The sequence below is a fragment of the Vigna umbellata genome, chromosome 5, assembly GCF_029865625.1.
Source record: "Vigna umbellata cultivar VRB3 chromosome 5, Vumbellata_1.0, whole genome shotgun sequence".
NCBI classification, from domain to species: Eukaryota; Viridiplantae; Streptophyta; class Magnoliopsida; order Fabales; family Fabaceae; genus Vigna; species Vigna umbellata.
This window is the reverse complement of record NC_142169.1, coordinates 26,768,975-26,787,019: the sequence shown is the minus strand read 5'-3', so window position 1 is coordinate 26,787,019 and position 18,045 is coordinate 26,768,975. Positions and strand designations below refer to the sequence as shown.

General features: G+C 33.6%; 1 protein-coding gene across 2 annotated transcripts; it reads right to left on the bottom strand.

Moving 5' to 3' along the window:
* Window positions 1–3,491: 3,491 nt before the first annotated feature.
* Window positions 3,492–16,345, bottom strand: LOC124825583 (CLIP-associated protein-like). 2 transcript variants are annotated; one of them, XM_088115943.1, is made up of 21 exons: window positions 15,750–16,344; window positions 14,269–14,424; window positions 14,109–14,171; window positions 13,551–13,619; window positions 13,266–13,431; window positions 12,318–12,479; window positions 10,530–10,627; window positions 10,212–10,286; window positions 10,065–10,133; window positions 9,903–9,988; window positions 9,703–9,820; window positions 9,194–9,292; window positions 8,765–9,119; window positions 6,835–8,639; window positions 6,393–6,494; window positions 5,646–5,750; window positions 5,412–5,486; window positions 5,260–5,328; window positions 5,078–5,146; window positions 4,326–4,427; window positions 3,492–3,936 (listed from the first exon to the last, which is right to left on the bottom strand). In XM_088115943.1, the coding sequence occupies exons 1-21, from the start codon at window positions 16,080–16,082 to the stop codon at window positions 3,775–3,777; spliced, it is 4,338 nt and encodes a 1,445-aa protein (XP_087972069.1). In that variant the 5' UTR covers window positions 16,083–16,344; the 3' UTR covers window positions 3,492–3,774. The 2 variants fall into 2 exon arrangements, with proteins under 2 accessions (XP_087972069.1, XP_047154186.2); XM_047298230.2 differs by having other exon boundaries at window positions 10,065–10,286; window positions 15,750–16,345.
* Between the last annotated feature and the right edge of the window lie 1,700 nt (window positions 16,346–18,045).

Below are 18,045 nucleotides of genomic sequence, written 5' to 3'. Positions count from 1 at the left end.
GTACAAAGAAAACAATTAGCTACTCCTACCTCTTTTCGAATACTTTCTTCAATTTCCAAGATAAACTAAAGCTCTCCTTCGGATCTTTTTTCCTGTTCTTTTCCTGTACCAAGTATAGTCTATCTAAGAAGACTCCTTCTCCAAAACTCACGTTACCTCATTCTCCGCAAAACTTACGTTGATGCCTCTTCATTTATAGATAGAATTCCATTTGTATTTAATTTTCCTGATCCCAATTTTTCTCATTTTATGCATGAATTTCTAGAAAGACAACCCATCAAACCATAATTTTCTATAAGAGGTCTAGAAAATGTGATGTTGATCCCCAAGGTGTTCTCCATTTCTTGGGTCTTACAAATAATGTTTTTGAATCTTTAAATATTGTCATTTTAAATATATTTTAATAATGTATCAAAATGCATTTCTATATTTTGTATTACACAAATTTAAAATACATTTAGATTATAAATATATTTCTAGTTTATGTGATTACAAATAAATGTTTTAGTTATACAATTTAAAATATTATTGATCTATTAAAATGTAAAACCCCAAAAAAGGGTATTTTTAGAAGTGATGGTGGTCTAAAAATAATGAGACTCGATTATTTTAATATTAAACGATTTTATTATAAATAATTTTGTTATAAACAAGTTTCATTATTTTAAAATATACCATCTCTCTAGAAACCATTTTCTAGAGTTCTCTTCCTTCTCTCTAAGAGTTTTAACTCTCGTGTCATCTCTTTGACAATCAAGAGGTGTCTAGACTATCATGACGTCAAGGTCTATAAATCTAACCGATTAATTTTTGTTTTAGAGTAAGTAAGTTTCTACTCGTTTTTCTTTTCTTTTTGCTTCGGTCAATGATCATGCACAGAACTGTTATGCATGTATCATTTAGTTATCTTTTCTTGCTCTTGGTGAATTTAGAGTTCTAAGAACTCTGTCCGTTTCAATTTCGGTGCCTCGTAGGTCCGTTTAGGAATTTCTTACGTTTCAAGCGACCGGCGGGACACTTATGTGGGTTGAGCTATTATTTTGAGGTAAGGGAAGCTAAACCTTATCTTAATTGTGTGTTTAGAGTAAATTTAGTAATTCTATAAATTTTAGACGTTTTAGTAAAAATTGACGTGTTTAGGTAAATTTGACGTATGTTAAATTGGTGTTTTGTTGATATGGTGTTATTGTAGTTGGTACGATGATATGATTGTTGTTGTATACTGTTTTCAATGTGCGTGATAAGGATATTTTATCGTTTGAAACAAAATTCAAGTGGTTGTGAGAGTATTAATCAAGTTACTTATATTTTTAGCTTAAAAGAAGGGGTTTTGGGTAGTGAATTTAGAAATAAGTATGAGAATGTTATGAGAATTGTTTTGGTACTGTCATGAGGTAATTTGAAACTTGCTAGGAGGGTTAGATGGTTAAAAACTGTGTGAATTTAAAAGAGTGGTATAGAGGGATTGTTTTCAAGTGTTTTTGGTGTAAAAAGAGGGTGTTGAGTAGTGAAATGTTAAGATAAGTGTGATGCACTGTTTTGGAAGGTTAGAGATATGTTATCACACTTATTAGGACTTTTCTAAGTGCTTAAATGAGTAAAATCTGTTAGGAAATGGTAAATGATTTCATAGGTTGAGATTTTAGCCCATTTTAGAAGCTTTCTGGGGTGAAAATGAGAAGTAATGTAATTGGGACAAATATGAGGTTTTAGAGAGTGCTAACAAGTATATTTTGACTGGTTTATGCGGGTTATAAATTGATTGGGAAGTTTAAAGGTGTAAAATTGAAATTGGGTAGCTTGTAGGAGTGAAAAGTGTGTTTTCAAGTGTCAAATTGAGGGACAACAGAGTTCTCTAAGTTTTTTCAAGTTATGGAGGGTCCTAGAGGTCTTTAGAACTTGAGGGTAGGGTCTCTAAGGTCCAATTCGAAGTGATTTTGCTACTATCATGGCGCTGGGCGCCACTTGGCAACTCTGCAACATTTTTAGGGAGTTTTCAGGGTTCTTGATGTACGTTTTGGACGTTCTTTATATCGTTTTGGGGGTTTTGGACCCTTCCGGAGCTGTTGGTGATGGTTTCAGAGCTGTTTTCCTTTCCTAAATATGAGTATCATTATGCCATGAATAAATTGTGTTATTGAGTGATTTCTGATGACTTGTAATTATTTTTCTATTTCTTTAATGCATGATCAATAGTCTCAAGTATTGGTGTACTATGTGAATATGAATTAATATCAATGGTTTCAAAGGTGTGAAAGAGAGTTCCAAGGAGAAACTTCTTAGTGGTGGTTTTAAGTATTGTAAGTATAAATATGGGAAGCTCAGTCTTGGAGTTCATCCTGACATTCTAATGGTTACTTATTCTCAAATAGAGAAGGATGAGGTATGTCGTGAGAATAGTAGGAGGTCCTAGTTTATGAGTTTTACCTTAACCTAAGGCGAGTGATTGAGATAAAAAAAGAAAAAAATCCTTAGAAAATAATGCAAAACGAAAGTATTGAGATAAAAAAATAAAAAATCCTTTTTTTTATCAACACATATTACAAACACACTAAACTGCCTCAACCATGCATCTCAACCTGTCCAGTCCGAAAAGACACCCATCCACCATTTTCCACCCTCTTCCTCACCATAGTCAGTCCATTCGAAATAGCAGTCCTAGTGTGGGTCCGCGACTACTCTCGATCTCCATCCATTCAACCCCAATCCACTGCATGTCCAGAGGATGTCAATCCGGAATTTCGAATGTAAAATTTTATATTCTGAATTTTCTAATTCACATTGTATAATATAAATTCTTAATGTCAATTTTATTTTAGATTTTATAATCCATAATGTAACATTTCAACAGGTATAATTAGAATTTTAGAAAGTATGGGTGCAGGAAGAAATTCACGTAAAAGAACCAGAAGGCCGTCTTCATTAGTTTTTCTTTGTAGAGTCTAAATTACTAAAAATATTTGAGAAAAAGAAAAAATTGAGTTATATTAAATTTTAAAGTTGAAAAGCGTACTTTTATTATTTAGTTCGTTTTTTTAAACATAACATTTTCAGAAAATACTTGACTAAACATTTCACAGCAATATTATATATAAAACGTACAAATCTATTTTTCTCCACATTTAAAAAAATTATTGAAAAATAAACCATAACACTATTAAATCATTTTATTAAACAACGTACTAGCAATATAATTTTAATTGAAACAACACATTACTTCCCAAAAATCTACATAATGTTTTCAGCAAACATTCTTACCAACCAAACAATTTAATCATTTCTACGAATCTAGATTCTTAGGATTCATGATTTTGTAAACATGATCTTCTATCACAATATATTCTCTGATATAAGTAGCCAACAGCGTTTAGCATGCTCACATATAATTAAATGCTCAGGTTTCATCGAGTAAAGGAAAGGAAATTCATTTTTTGCAGTAATAAGTAAGCGTGAAAACAAGCTTTGCTAAAATTTGACCAAAATCCAAAATATTAAACTGAATCAATTGGACTTTTTTCAAAAACCATTTACTAAAATCAATAATGTTTACTCAATGTAGATTACAATTTGCGCGTATTTCAACACCAGCACTCTCCAAATTCCAACCTTGGCAGGGAAAAAGGAAAGACCAAAAAACCTATATATTTAAAGAGAACCAATGAGAAGGAAAGACGATGAAACCCACATCTAAATTCATGCACGCAGATATACAAAATACGCAACAATGACTTGACAACACCCATAATCCACAAATTGTTTTCTTCCCAATGAACACTAATCTTGAACGGTATCAATTGTTTTGCCTGTCCTGGCTTGTGAGATTCGATTAGCATAAATGGTGACCAACTTCAACTGTGTGCTGTTAAGCCCTTGCAAATACGGCAAGAATGCTTTCCCAAGCATGATATAAATATCCACAAGGCAGAAAACAACGGTCTGCAATGCAATCATCCGCCATTTACATAAAATGAGAATAACGAAACCGAATAATATATAAAGGAACAACAAATACAGACAAAAAATACAATTATTAGTGGTAAATGATACCCCAACCCTCACATTCAAAGAAAATATTTTATAGATCATAGAACCAGTCAAACTTTCTTTCAACCAAGTCAACTTGGCACTCTTTTATAATGTGTTCTTAGTTAATCACATAAAATTAATGTTTAAACCTTATAAAGAATTAAGAGAACAGACAACTAACTAACCTACGTATGCCGCTTTACAGCGTCTTTTAACTTAGAAGTTTTTTACCATATGAAAATTTTGAAGATGTAAGAAGTTATGGAACAAAATTACTCCAGATAAAAGACCTCAAGTACCTTACGAACATCTGCACTCTGGTTACCAAAGGCTTCAAAAAGAGCGGGCAGAAACGAGGGTAACTGAGCCATCAGTTCCTCCTGAGAAAGCCGCCCTACAAGCTGAACAAAAGCAATAGTACGATGTTAATTGTTAAACAAGATAAATATTTATAAAGCATTAACAGTTTATCCATAAAAATGAACCACTTCCTATGAACCAATGGTATGATATGGTGCAGGTACGTACGATAGTCATAAACACAAGGATACAGTGAAATTCATAAAAACAAGGGGTATGATACAAATAGAATACATTCAAGAGAAAAAGATAAAGGAAAAAGAAATGTTCCAATGTGAAGAATGCAATAACGTATGGTCCTATGAAGTAGCAGTCAATGGGCAAAAGAGTAACCAAGGGATACAGGATAATCTCCGGGATATGTTTTAGGGTCTCGTTAAGTGCCCTAAACACACTAGTTGAGGAGAATTTAATAACCCCCTATTAAATTCTCTTACGAAAAAAAGTAAATGCTTAAATGGCTTTGGTATTTTTATTTTTAATTTAATAACTACTTTGTTTTTTTAATAAATACATAGTTTTGCTACCTTAACAAGTGGCCTAAGTACACTAGTTAGCATTTACATTATATTTTAAAGGTACAAGAACCAAATAAGACAATACGGACACAAATACTCCTTCCATTTTAAATATCATCGATTCGTACTTCTTTCAAGATAACCAAAAAAGTTTATTCAAAAGACACACTTACCTTTGTTAAGCAATTTATGCAAATGACAAGTGTTTTCTCATCCTCAGTAACCAGCAGAGGGACAATGACCTGAAATGGTTTAAATTCAGAGCATTAGCTTCTAAAATTAGTCAAACCTCATTCCCTTTCTCAAACATTTAAGAGTAAAGAGGGCACAAAGTAGAAAATCAAGAAATACATACACTTAAACATCGGAATGGATCATACTGAGATAAAACAATGGTCAAGCAGTGCTCTGCTTCATTGGAGACCTAAATATTGAATGGGAAGAAGCTGAGAGTAGGGAAAGAAAGCAAATGCAGAAAAGACAGTAAAATTGACCAACTTTTGCTACCTTAGGAATGATATCTTTAGTAACGTGAAGCAGCTTCTCAATTACAATCTCAACAGAATTCTCCATGTCGCCTTTCTGAACAATAATAGTACAAGGTAAATTTTAAAATCAGAAAAATCATGTTTTATTAAATTTAGGTCTCAATAATGCCCCGCCTATATATATACAACTGACATGATAGACGAGATCAATAGCATAATCCCCAAATTAAAATGAGATAAAAGGAGTAGGAACCTGATTTTTAAGCATCTCAACTATCAGTGAAAGAGCAAGCTCCTTGACCGAGGAATCTGAATCATCCAGTACCTCAAGCACAACTGTCAAAATCTGATTGAAGTACTGCAAGTACACCATGAAAAGGTCATTACATAGAGAGAAGGGGGACAAAAACCTCTACAACAAGTAACGTACATTGTTATTTAACAAAATTGGATAAATTGTAATTATCTAACAAACAGAATTTACATAATTAATAATTGATTGCGCATCAACCACAATGAAAACTACCCAAATGATCAAGCAAAAATATTTCCTCACTAGATGAAGGGGGCATATACATACATACATACATATATATACACACACACACACATATATATATATATGCAGGGTTTAGATTCAGGGTTAAGGGTTTCTTTTATTTATTGAAGTTTTTAAGATTAATTTAAGAGTTATTAGTGTAGAAAATAAGCTTCCATTGTTTCTGTAAGCTTATGCGTTTTGCTTGATATCAAGAACTGTAACAGACAGTAACTACTTGGTAATAACAGACTGTCGGCCTGGCAATATCATACTGAACTAGTGATTAATTCAGAGCTTGTTAGTCGAATCATATAGTATCACGTTAGTGTTAAAACAAATCATAAGTACTTCTTTTTCGATATTTTATCTATGTTTCCCCTGTTTATCTCACTTTATATGACTGACACCCATATAACTAGGGAACAGAAAAAAAAAAAAACTTAATCAAATCAAGCATACCTTGGTCCAAATAGAATGATCATTTGATATAGAAGCATCAACTAATTGTTGAAGTGCAGTTCGTTTACTTGAAACAGGGCTTCCATCACCCCCACTGCATACCTACAAAAACAACATTTATACGTATAAAGTGATATATTATAAAGATATACTTCTATTAGATAAACCTAAATACCACGATCCCCTAGAAAGAAATGAACCAAGTAAAGATGTCACTCATTTGTCTTTAAAATGTAATATAACAGGAAATTCACAATAAGCTCATCACCGATTGTCAAGAATAGTCATTATTCCTATAGTTTTCTGATGCATTTTTTTGTTCTAGGAGTATGCTTTATCACCTATTTTTTTTCCACTATCCTCTTCTCTTTCTAACAAATCCCATTCTTTTCCAAGCAAAAAACTTAAAAACCAACTCATCCGTACTAGTTGCATCACTCACCATATGAAGAATTTGAGGAATGCTTGGTCCTGTTTCTGTTATGGAGTTAATCTTTACATCTTCGGCTGTGTGATGATTAAGTGCCAATTCAGAAGAATGTTCTTTGTCATTTACATAGCCTTCCGCAACATTTAAATGCTCAGATAACATCAAACCATTTACATCTAGACGAGGAGTTGAAAGACCATCCAAGTTTATGCTACTGTCCACATTTCTATGTTGGCTAGATTGAGAGGCAAGGTTTTGACCCATTGGATTGACTGCATACGCAAGATCTTTAGTTTTTGAAGCAAGACTGCCAGTATTAGGATCAGTTTCAAAATTTTGATACAGATGTTCCTGAGTTTCACCAGATGATGCTTGACCAAGACTAGCTTTCACTAGTATTGAATCCTGGGAACTCCATTTCCTGCCACCATCACCATCAAGGGATCCAGCAGAATACCTTCCAAGGTAATGAGCCTTCCTAGAGTAACCAACATATCCATCTTCAGAGGATGTTCCCACCACATCAGATGAATCATAGGAAGACTTAGAACGTTGTCTTTCTTTCTTGTTCTGCAGATAGTTTATTAGGTCTACTTCAATGCGAGGGGTATATTGTTTTAAAGCTCGTCTCAAAGAATTTTGTTCTTCAACTGACAAACTCAGAATGAAATTAAGAACAGCAATCGAATCAAAGTGTGAATACACTGATATAATGCATGTAATGGCTGCTTCTTTAAGCTTTGTATTTTTGTCATGAACCAAAGGGGTTAACTTAGCAAGCCATAATTTTAGGATGCCAATATTAGCAGCACCTTCTGGATTCATAGCATGTTTGTTAAAGGAATTGATTGCAAATTCAATAACAGCCAATTTAGCCTTTGGAGACCTCTGTTCATCTAGCGAGCGTAATAATGCCGGTAAAAGAGAATCTATACTGTAAGTTTTGCTCACAACTTCCAAAGTTGTTGAACATGGCTGCCGCACAAGTTCTTTAGGATCGATTAACCGAGAAAACACATGGGGTAATATTCTCTCCATGTAACCTTCAAAAGGCTTTCTGCATGCTGGAACAATATCTGCAAGTGTTGAAAGAGCAGCTTGTGCAACTTTATGATGGGGATCATCCAAGTGCTGGAAAAACAACTTCATTACCTTCTCAAAATTCTGAACAACTTCAATAACTCCCTTTGGCCCTTGCTGCAACAAAGAATGAAGATAATTAAAGGCAGCAACCCTAGCAGACCAGTCAGAACCTGAACTAAGTCCTTCACTCAAAGCTTCGTGAAGAGATGAGGGTCCTTCTGCATAATTTGGCATCTCTCCAAGCGATAGCTGATTATCATCAAAACTCCTCCTCCTGCCAGCAGACATGCGTCCAGCCACATTCTTTCTCAAAAGAGGTCTCTGGAAATTAGGAACATAACTATTATGTGATTCCCTAAAGTTCCCATCTCTATAAGGGGCATCCAAATACTGCTTATCGTGGTTGGGTTTTATATATCTCCTAGTCTCCCTAATATCACTGTTATCATCAAGTGAACTTCTTTCTTGTAATCTGTCAGAGGCCCTTTTACTCGAATATGATGATATTGATGATAAAGGTTCAATACCAACATTGCTATGATAGGACAACTTGGCAGAATCCTTTGAAGCTTGAATCTGGGTGATTATGTCAGACAAACCAAGACCACCATTTCGGTTACTACCTTTATTGATGCCAGAAGTAGTTGATTCTGTTGTTAAAGAGCTTGTCAGATGATTAGCTGCGGAGACAGCAGCAGGGAAAGGTGGATCACGAGATGATGGAGGGTCAACTCCTGCACTAGGGGCAATAAAAGAAAAATTTACCGCTCAGATAGTTTAAAACATCAACCTTTGAATGACATCTCGTCCTGTAAATTGAGGTAAATAAAAGCATTTGACAGGAAAAGTTATGTGGTACCTAGATCCAAACTCGATGACCGGAAAGATGAATTATGCTTATCAGACAAATCCAAGCCTCTAAGCATGCTTTCAATAGCAGAAACCTTCTGCTTGCTTGCATGTAACATGCTCTCCAAACTACGTTCTGTACCCTTACCAAGTGACTTAGCTTGTGATAGAAGTATACCAGAGGAGATAGATGTCCCTGATGATATACTTGAACTTCTATCCATCGCAACAATAGCAGAAGTTCCATAACCAGGTAGATTAGAGGGAGCCGAGGTCTGACTAGCCAATGACGTCAGTGCCCCTCTATCTCGAATGGAAGGTGAAGCATGTCGCCGATGTATTCCTCCATCCTCTTCATTTATTAACTGCAGTTTACATTCACGTTAAAAGATGACTTGAACAACAAAAATAAATACCATTCACAAGATCACAAGTGTACCCTTTGAATGGCAGGGTCAAAGGATGCAAATAAACGACGCGATCGCTCTGGCCAAGTTTTTGCAAACATTCTGTAGCACATCCTTGCAGTAGATCGAACCTATCAATTTTCATATGAAATAATTTTCAAGTTCATAGATCTTCAAGAATCAATGACAATACTAATACGTTTGTCCTAAATCAGTCAAAAAAGATAAATAAAAAGGTTTGCCAGAAAAAAAAAAAGTAAATGAGCATATTCAGCATAAATTCTAATACACAAGGTTTGAGAATCTTAATAATTCCTTACCATACAAAAACACTTTGTAATTATGACTACTAATTTATCTTTATGCATTTAAAACGGAACTTTCACCAAACGAGAACCTTTTACACTCTCCACAACTCCAACACAACTATCAAGGTGATAAAATTTCCCGCTGGCTCAGAAAGAAGAGATGCCGGATGGGAAAGCTATTTAAAGTTTACAAATTTGACAGTATATTTAACACATCAAAATTAAAAAGCTACCTCACTCATTGCATCTGAAACACAACACTTTATCATATCCTCATATAAATCGGCGGATCGATGTATTTCTGGTGCATCAGGCCAATGTTCCAGGACCAAAAGAGCATATTCACAACACCTACATACAAGCACATATCTCAGGTGGCATTAATAAAAGACCAAAACCCTTGACTGTCTTTTAAGTAGTTGAGAATATATACCTTGCACGAAGTACAGCATTGCGATCATTTTTTGCACAATCAGCTATACGGGGAAGAACCCGAGAAACTTTGCAGTTGCGCAACATCTGCAAAGTAGAAAACAAAGGTGAAAATGATACATAGCTAGAAGATGTAGACAATTAAATGAGCATATTATATTACCGTTTTTATGCAGTTATCTGCAGACTCTGCAATTACAAGCACAGTGATCACAACCAGCTTGAAAAGGACCTGAGTTATCAGATCAAGAATTAATAATTTCAAAATCATCAAAATTGTGATAAATCCAGCATAACTAGGCCAACTTACTGGTATAAACATTTCGGCACATGCTTCAAAATCACCCAAGAGATCCTTTGACAAAAAGCACAATAGATGGCAGGCCTAGAAGAAATCAAACAACAAACCAAAAACTGGAGGATATAAGAACCTAAGTTATGGTCAAGGTCTTTGAATGTAACTATAATGAGACAAAAACAACAAATATAAGGGAAGGAATTCATCAAAAATAAAGGATTGCTTCAAGAGAGATCCAATCTCTTAACTTCCAAAAACAGCCCCTTGAGACAATTTTTTGTTTTACAAATTAATAAAGGAGAATATACAAGAATAAAAATTTTAGAGTACCTGCTTCACAATGCTAGATCTTCGGTCTGACAATTGTGTGTTTAAAGGTCCAACAAGTTGCTTCAAGAGCCCACGAAAACATGGATAATCAGTAGCACCTGATGAAGAAAGCACTCAATGTATTCAACAGTCGAGCCACACAGGAAAGGAAATTGTATTACATTTAATTTAATAGCCAAATGAAAATTACAATTAACCAAACATAAAAACAATTTATCCTTAAACAATAGGCAAAATAAAATATTACAATAAGAAAAACAACACAGATAATTCAAATAAGGTATGCGGCCTTTCATACAAAGTCCCTTTTTATCTCTAAAATCTACACAAAAATCTTCTCATTATATAAATACACCACACCTAACTCCAAAGCCTTTAATTTGGTGTAAAATTGACAAGAGAATATTCATGCCAAAGATTTTGGAACATTACAAATATTGTCTTTAATTTTAAAATATACTACAGTTAAATCTCTCTAGTATAGTAACAACAATTATTTTCAAATTGTTATCATAAAAATTTAGTCAAACGAATTATTCATAGATAAAACTGAAAAAAAAAGGATTTTTTATTATTATTTCTATAAAATGATTTAAAAATAGTTTTATTCTATCTTATTACTGATTCATGCTAGTAGGCTTTTGATACAATCATTACCTCAACATGTTTAAAAAAAATTATTGTTATTTAATATTTGAAATTATAATTTTTATTATTTATTCTTTTGCACAGTGAAAATATCATCATAAAATTTATCATCTGAGTAATTAATAATTTCAAACTTTTACTATCATACAAAGATTTAGTGAAAATGTAATCATTAAGTAGAATAGGTTTCTGTAACGCTTTAAGAAATGGTAATGAGTCAAATATGTAAATGCAGTATATCCATAAACACACAGGTACACACATATACATACATACATACATACACACATATACATACATACATACACACATACACATACATACATACATACATACACACACACACACACATATATATATATATATATATATATATATATATATAACTTACACCCAAAAAAATTGTTTTTGCTGTAACATTTATAAATTCATAAAATAGAAGGGATTTTGTGCAAGTTTTAGAAATAGAAATAATTAACTAAGTATGTAGAGCAAGAAAAGGTTGGAGTAATTTACTCTCCAAATAAATAATACACCACAGTAAAAATTTTGGTCCAGACCATTTACTTTATGCTTACTAAGAAGAAAAAGGTGAAATAAATTTACCCATAAGATAAACTGGTTTATGCATATATTTAAAATCTAATTTTGGATAAGCTAGATAAGAGAGGTTTTACAAATTACCTTGTGCAAATACTGGTTTTGGCTTATGGAGAAATTCATTCCATCTTTTCTTTTCTAGTTTCTTCCCCTACAAATGTTTATGGATAGAAGTTCATCCAAACAGACCTTAAGTCACCCCAATCCCACAATTTTGCGGAACTACGATTCTAAACACTATACATGGTTGACTGGCATCTCTCAACTGCTGCAGCTAATAGTCCAATCAGTATTAACTTTCCTTTTTATTGTTTGATAAAAATACAGCCGTTGTTTATCCTATAATGTCTTACCTCAGCTAACTATGACTTTTGTGTTGAATAAAAATCAACATATAAAATCCAATAACATATTCATAAAAGATTTCCACAAACTTCCTTCATGATAGTCTACAACATTTTAGACTTAAAATAGCAAAGAAGCTCTTAATATTGCACTATAAGCACAAATATTTCTGAACAGGAATTTGGAACCACCTACCTCCTATAACAAGACCTTCAACTCTCTGCATAGCAGCAATTCGAATTGACCAGTCTTTTTCAGGCACAAGAGTAGATGCAATCTTCTCAATTTCCCTGGTTAACTCCTTATCTGAATATACCTTCACAGGGTCTATGGGTTTCTCAGTGATGTCACCTTCCCCTGCTCATGTTTCAACAAACAAAACGTAGGTTTAAACAATCAATATTATATCAAACTATACAGTGTGTTACCAATATGTTATACAGAATACTACAAAAAATTACAATTTTAAAACATGCAATGCTACTTATCTCTTTGAATCAAATTATTTTATCTTCCTTCAACCATTTTGCCTCCCCTATCAAAATCAATCAATTTTTCCACAATTTGCACTTGCATCTCAAGTAAATTTTATCATTGACGAAATGCAGAAGAAAATATCCCCCAAAAGACAATGAAAAGCATATCCAAGGACCAAAATGTAATTTAAGTTAGAATCCCGAACACCAAGTAGGTTTAACTTCTGGAATTACCCAAGGATACACATTAGCTACAATGTCGAAAAATCTGAATATAAGATTGACATACAAAAAAAAGCATAATCACAATTAGTGGTAACTGATAGTATTTCTTATAATTAAAAGCTAGAAGTCCTAACACTGATACAAAAGCTTGGCTAACAAATATAAACTCAATCTAAAAAAGGTGGTGTCAAAGATAAACACGCCCATACATACTCCATGGTGTCCATGACTCCACACTACTTAACAATTCAAAGCAAGTTTCAACACAGCCACAACTATGCATCTTAAATTAGAAAATTATAAGAAAAAATAGACAATTATAGCGCCAGTATGAGAAAGAAATCATAAGATAAGATATAAAGCACAACTCCATGTATACAATTGCATCAATGCTAAACAAAAATAGAAACATTTATGACTGAAGAATTACAAAGGTACTAACCTCCGAAAAGAGAGCTCTCCCTGGAGGAACTTTTAGCCTTTGGACTACTTTTCTTGGGATTAACACTCAAATGCTTAATTTCCCCAGTAATATATCCACCTGGAATACCATCTGAAGAGCGAACTTTTGGCTGGATTCCTTCAAGCCTGGCATTAATATCTTTCACCTGAAATCAACATTATGAGGTGCAAATTCATTAGCTTAAAAGTGTTATAGATACATAAACACAAAACCACACATATTAAATAACAATGAATTAGGAAAGTGATTTCTGCTTATAATTACCAAAGATGAAGGAAGATTGTGACGATGAAGTTCATCACGAAATTGAGGCCCAGCTTGTGTATACATTTCCTGCAAAAGGATAATGTCAAAGAAATCTACTAACAACAACATTCATATTATCTTAAACCCATAATCAATATCCCCTGGTATGACTTACAAATACATTGATAAATAACCTTTGTTAATGGCATCAAGATATTAATTAATGAAACTGTTCAATAACCATTGTGATTAACTTAACCCAGTTATCTCAAATTTAGAGCCATGAAATTCACAAGCCTCCCGCATTTAAATATAACATCAAATCATGTCCTCTTTAGACAATAAACCTACTTCCATTTTCATATTCGTCAATATTTGTCATTCTTTGTTCCTTAAGTTAAAACAACATACAATATTAGTAATTTGTTATGTTTAGTTCAGAAATTTAGGAATTGAAATTAGGTATTGATATGGCATAAACCCCTTTTGTAGTAACTAACTTGGTAATGTAATTTGAGTCCTTTAGCCAATATACATTATACAATACTAAATGATTGTAAGATAAAGCATACTTACTTCAATGCACAAAATAGCTGCTTCCCTAACAGCAGGATTTGGATCGTTAAGCAAATGCAAAACCTGTCAACCATGCATGTTTTGGAAGGAATCAGCATTTCATCCCAAATATATTTAAATGTACGAATGATATGTACTGCTTATTTGTAAAAGTATATACAGGGGGAAGGATAGCCCGTTGAAGTGGGAGCTCAGTAGACGCAAATAAATTAATTGCAGCTGTGACAGTTCGCGTAAACTCCTCTCTAACTCTCCAGCTTTTATGTGCCCAAGCAAAGGATCCTGCCCTTTCAACAATTATAGTTGGAGAAGAAACCTGCAAATGGTAATCCAAAATAAATTCAAAATGTAGGGTACTCAAATAATATCACTTTGAAAGTTTCAATGATACATATTTACTTCACTTTTAGGCACATATAACATAAACACCCAAAACACATGTGTAAACATTATCCAATCAGAGTATGTTTGGATGGAATGAACTGGCCTGGAATGCAGTTAGCATCTTCCGTCGGTTATATACATTTCATGATGAAACAAAAAATAAATAAACTAGTTCTATCACATACTATATTCCGCAAATTGGAGGGACAGAAAAGAGTAGTATTGGATACAATGGAATGAAATACATTTCATCAGGTTCCATTTCCATTCCCAAACAATTTGAAAACTGGAGTCTAGCATCATGCCATGTTATTCCACCCGTTTCCACAAGTTCAAATATAGCCTTGGGTAAAGATACAGAACGAAAGTGTGAGAGAAATACTACACCTATAATAAGGTCATATAGATAAATAAATCCAATCACAAATTAGCATTGTGAAACTCCACTCATATGTAGTATTAAATCACAAGCTTGTGCCAACATTTACGTTATGAAATAAACCAAATGCAATCGATATCGCTTAGCAGTAATCTAATCGCTGAGAGCTAAAATAGTTTCCATCTTAAACTGTTCATGGATCACATCCATCCACGGGCCATTTAGAAAGGACGATGCACCTACAAAGCCTATGACTACACAATTATCAACTTAACAGATTGCATAAGTCAGTTACAATTAACTGCTAGCAGAGATAAATCTTATTTGACTCTCAAATGAGACAACCAGAAAAACTATATATTTTCACGGACATTGAGACTATCAGAAAAAGAAATTCCCGAGCCTGTTCTTCAGCAGAAACTAGTAGTAGACACTATGCCACATGTTTATTGACGACCCTCCGGAATGTAGGTTAATTAAAAAAACCAAACGACGCCATATTAATTCATTGGACTTGAAGACACCACAATTTAAAACACGGCATCTAAAAGGCTTTAGGTTCATGAGTTCATCTATCCTAATAACATACACGAGGATCCAATCACACCAGCAAGAGATCCTACGGCTAAGCCGTTAACTAAGACTAAAGATCTAGCTATATAACTCAGTTTTTCATTCTCCAGAATCATAACGGCGATCATGCAAAAGCGAAACAGTTACAATTCAGATTTCACTGCCGCACAGTTTCCGCTCGATACATCAAAGTCGCTCATTATTATCCTAATAATTCCTAATCGGCACCCTACCGTTACCAGTTAGTTACCACCACACTCGATCATTGTCTAGTCTAGTCAGCATCGAGTATCCAGGTATAATACCTCCATGAGAGTGAGCAAGAGGCGCCTGGCGGCGTCTCGAACAGGCTGTTTGGCGTCGCCGAGACGGTCGACGACGGCGGGGAGGAGTGCGTTGAAGTGAAGCTTGAAGTGGTCGCCGGACAGGACGGCGGCGGAGGCGAGCGCCTGCAGCGCGCCCTGCGAGACGCGGAAGTTATTGTCCTTCAAGAGATCCATACAAGTGTCGACGAGCGAAGTCACCTCGGAAGACGAGAGGCTCTTTCTGGAAGCTTCCAGAAGTTGGTGGAGGCGCTCCACGCCCGCCATCCTCTCCTTCGTGTCCTTAGCGCGTGACAGTTCCAGCGCTTCCTCCATTTCGATCCGCAACCAATCAGATCTGAAGAGCGAGCCAGTTAGTGAGTCACTCAGTGAGTGAATGAGTGAGTGACTGAGCGAACGGATGAGACTTCCACACCAATGAAGATGAAGAATCGGATGAGATGACTCGGCGGGACCGTATAATTTCTCAGAGAGAGAGAGACAGAGAGAGAGAGAGGCTGGATTGACGGAGAAGAAGAAGACGAAGGTTGAAGTTGAAATTGAAATGAAACGAAATGAAATGAAAACTTGCTTATGTGGTTGTGGGCGAGGTGGTTGAAATTTTAACCATCCTTTTGTTTACATTTCCGTTCTTTTAGAAAAAAAATAAATAATCCGACAATAATAATAAACAAAATCCAAACATATTTTAAATTATCCTTTTTCTCCGTGACCTAATTTCTAAACCATTACTGTTTATTAAATATTTATTTGATGATTCCGTTTGTATACACAGTCTTAGCTTTTTATGTCATGTTTGTATTTTAACTACGTAACGTGGCTCAATTTCTTTTTACAGTTTTCTTCAAAGCAATGTATAGCTTTTGGAAAAACTTAACTCACAAACAAGCACTTAAAATTTATACTTAAAAAATCTTTGATTTAATTTTCATAGTTTATTTTATTTCCTATAATTCTAAATTTTAGATAAAGAAAATAAAAATATGATTTTTTTTTCGTTTGGTTGTGCTTTAGGGCTGCTAAACCATATATAAATCACCCTTATGTGTTTGCTTATTTTAAAAGCTATTTTAGTTTAACTAGAGAATGAATTACCGCAAAAAATAAAATAGAAAAAAGTATCTGAGCATCAGCTGCTGCTGTTGTTGTTTTTAAACGCTGTTTGCTCAAGGCACCCTGAAAGGAACCACTTATATAAAAGACAGTATAAAGTTAAATGATTTTTGTAATGATAGTGATTGATTACAAGATTTTGATACAACGGAACCACACTGCATTATTGGTGTGTGTATGATCAGGTAATAAAGTTTAGAGCATTATAAAATATTACATAGTGAAGTCAGAAAATATGAAACTAAAATACAAAAGTAAATAAAAAATAGGATACAACACTTTTATAAACTCTTGTTGAAATTTGGCATAAGTTATGAGATGTAACGGCGAGGAGTGGGGTCGAAAATGAGTAGGTCAATGTAACAACCTTAAAAGAAAATGAGGTAAAAGGTGCAAAAATGGGTTGGAATTTGAAATGAGTCGATAAATTTTATATTTTTTTTTAAGGCAGTGGGTATTTATTTGTGGAAAATTTAAGTGCCGTAAATGGGGTTCTCCAATGGTATTTAAAGATATATTTAATAATGATACATTTAATGAGATGTATAGTACTAAAGGAAAAAGTTAAACGTAATTAAGTAAGACTTAGAACAGCACGATTTATTTATTTTTTGGGTATTGTAATGTAAGAATGGTGTTAAGTTTTCTAAAATTGGTAAACACAGATTGCTGTATATGTTTTGTTTCAAAGGCAGGGAGTCAACAGAAAAAAAATAAAATAAAAGATAAAGTAAGTGATGTGGTTTTTAAGATTCGGTATGTTTTAGTGTTTCAGAAACTGATGGAAGAGAGAGAAAAATACGGGTCTTGTTGGTATTTAGAATTTCATGCTAGGTTCGACAAAAATAAAAGTTAAGGATATTTAGGATCGGGTTAAAGGTTAAGAAGGCAAAGTACTAATTTTAGATTTTAAAAAACATCTAAAAAAAATTGATACTAATTTTTTTAAAATTAATTATAAAATTAGGTTTAAGGAAAAAAACTTCAAAAATTTGTTTTAGTATTTTTATTAAATTAATTTTAATGTTTGATAACGAAATTTAATTAAATTATTATCAGTATAACATAATTTTTGGTGATACTATAAATGATATTTAATGAACTAAAATTATTTTTTAATATAATTATAATAACTTAATAAATAATTTTGTATAAGAAAAGGTTT

Excerpts from the sequence above, each read along its gene's own strand:
- LOC124825583 (XM_047298230.2), bottom strand. The coding sequence starts at position 16,082 with ATGGAGGAAGCGCTGGAACTGTCACGCGCTAAGGACACGAAGGAGAGG. Across the intron at positions 5,329-5,411 it reads CTAAAGATATCATTCCTAAG|GTCTCCAATGAAGCAGAGCA; the intron begins GTAGCAAAAGTT and ends TTCAATATTTAG. Across the intron at positions 5,147-5,259 it reads ATCCATTCCGATGTTTAAGT|GTCATTGTCCCTCTGCTGGT; the intron begins GTATGTATTTCT and ends AAACCATTTCAG.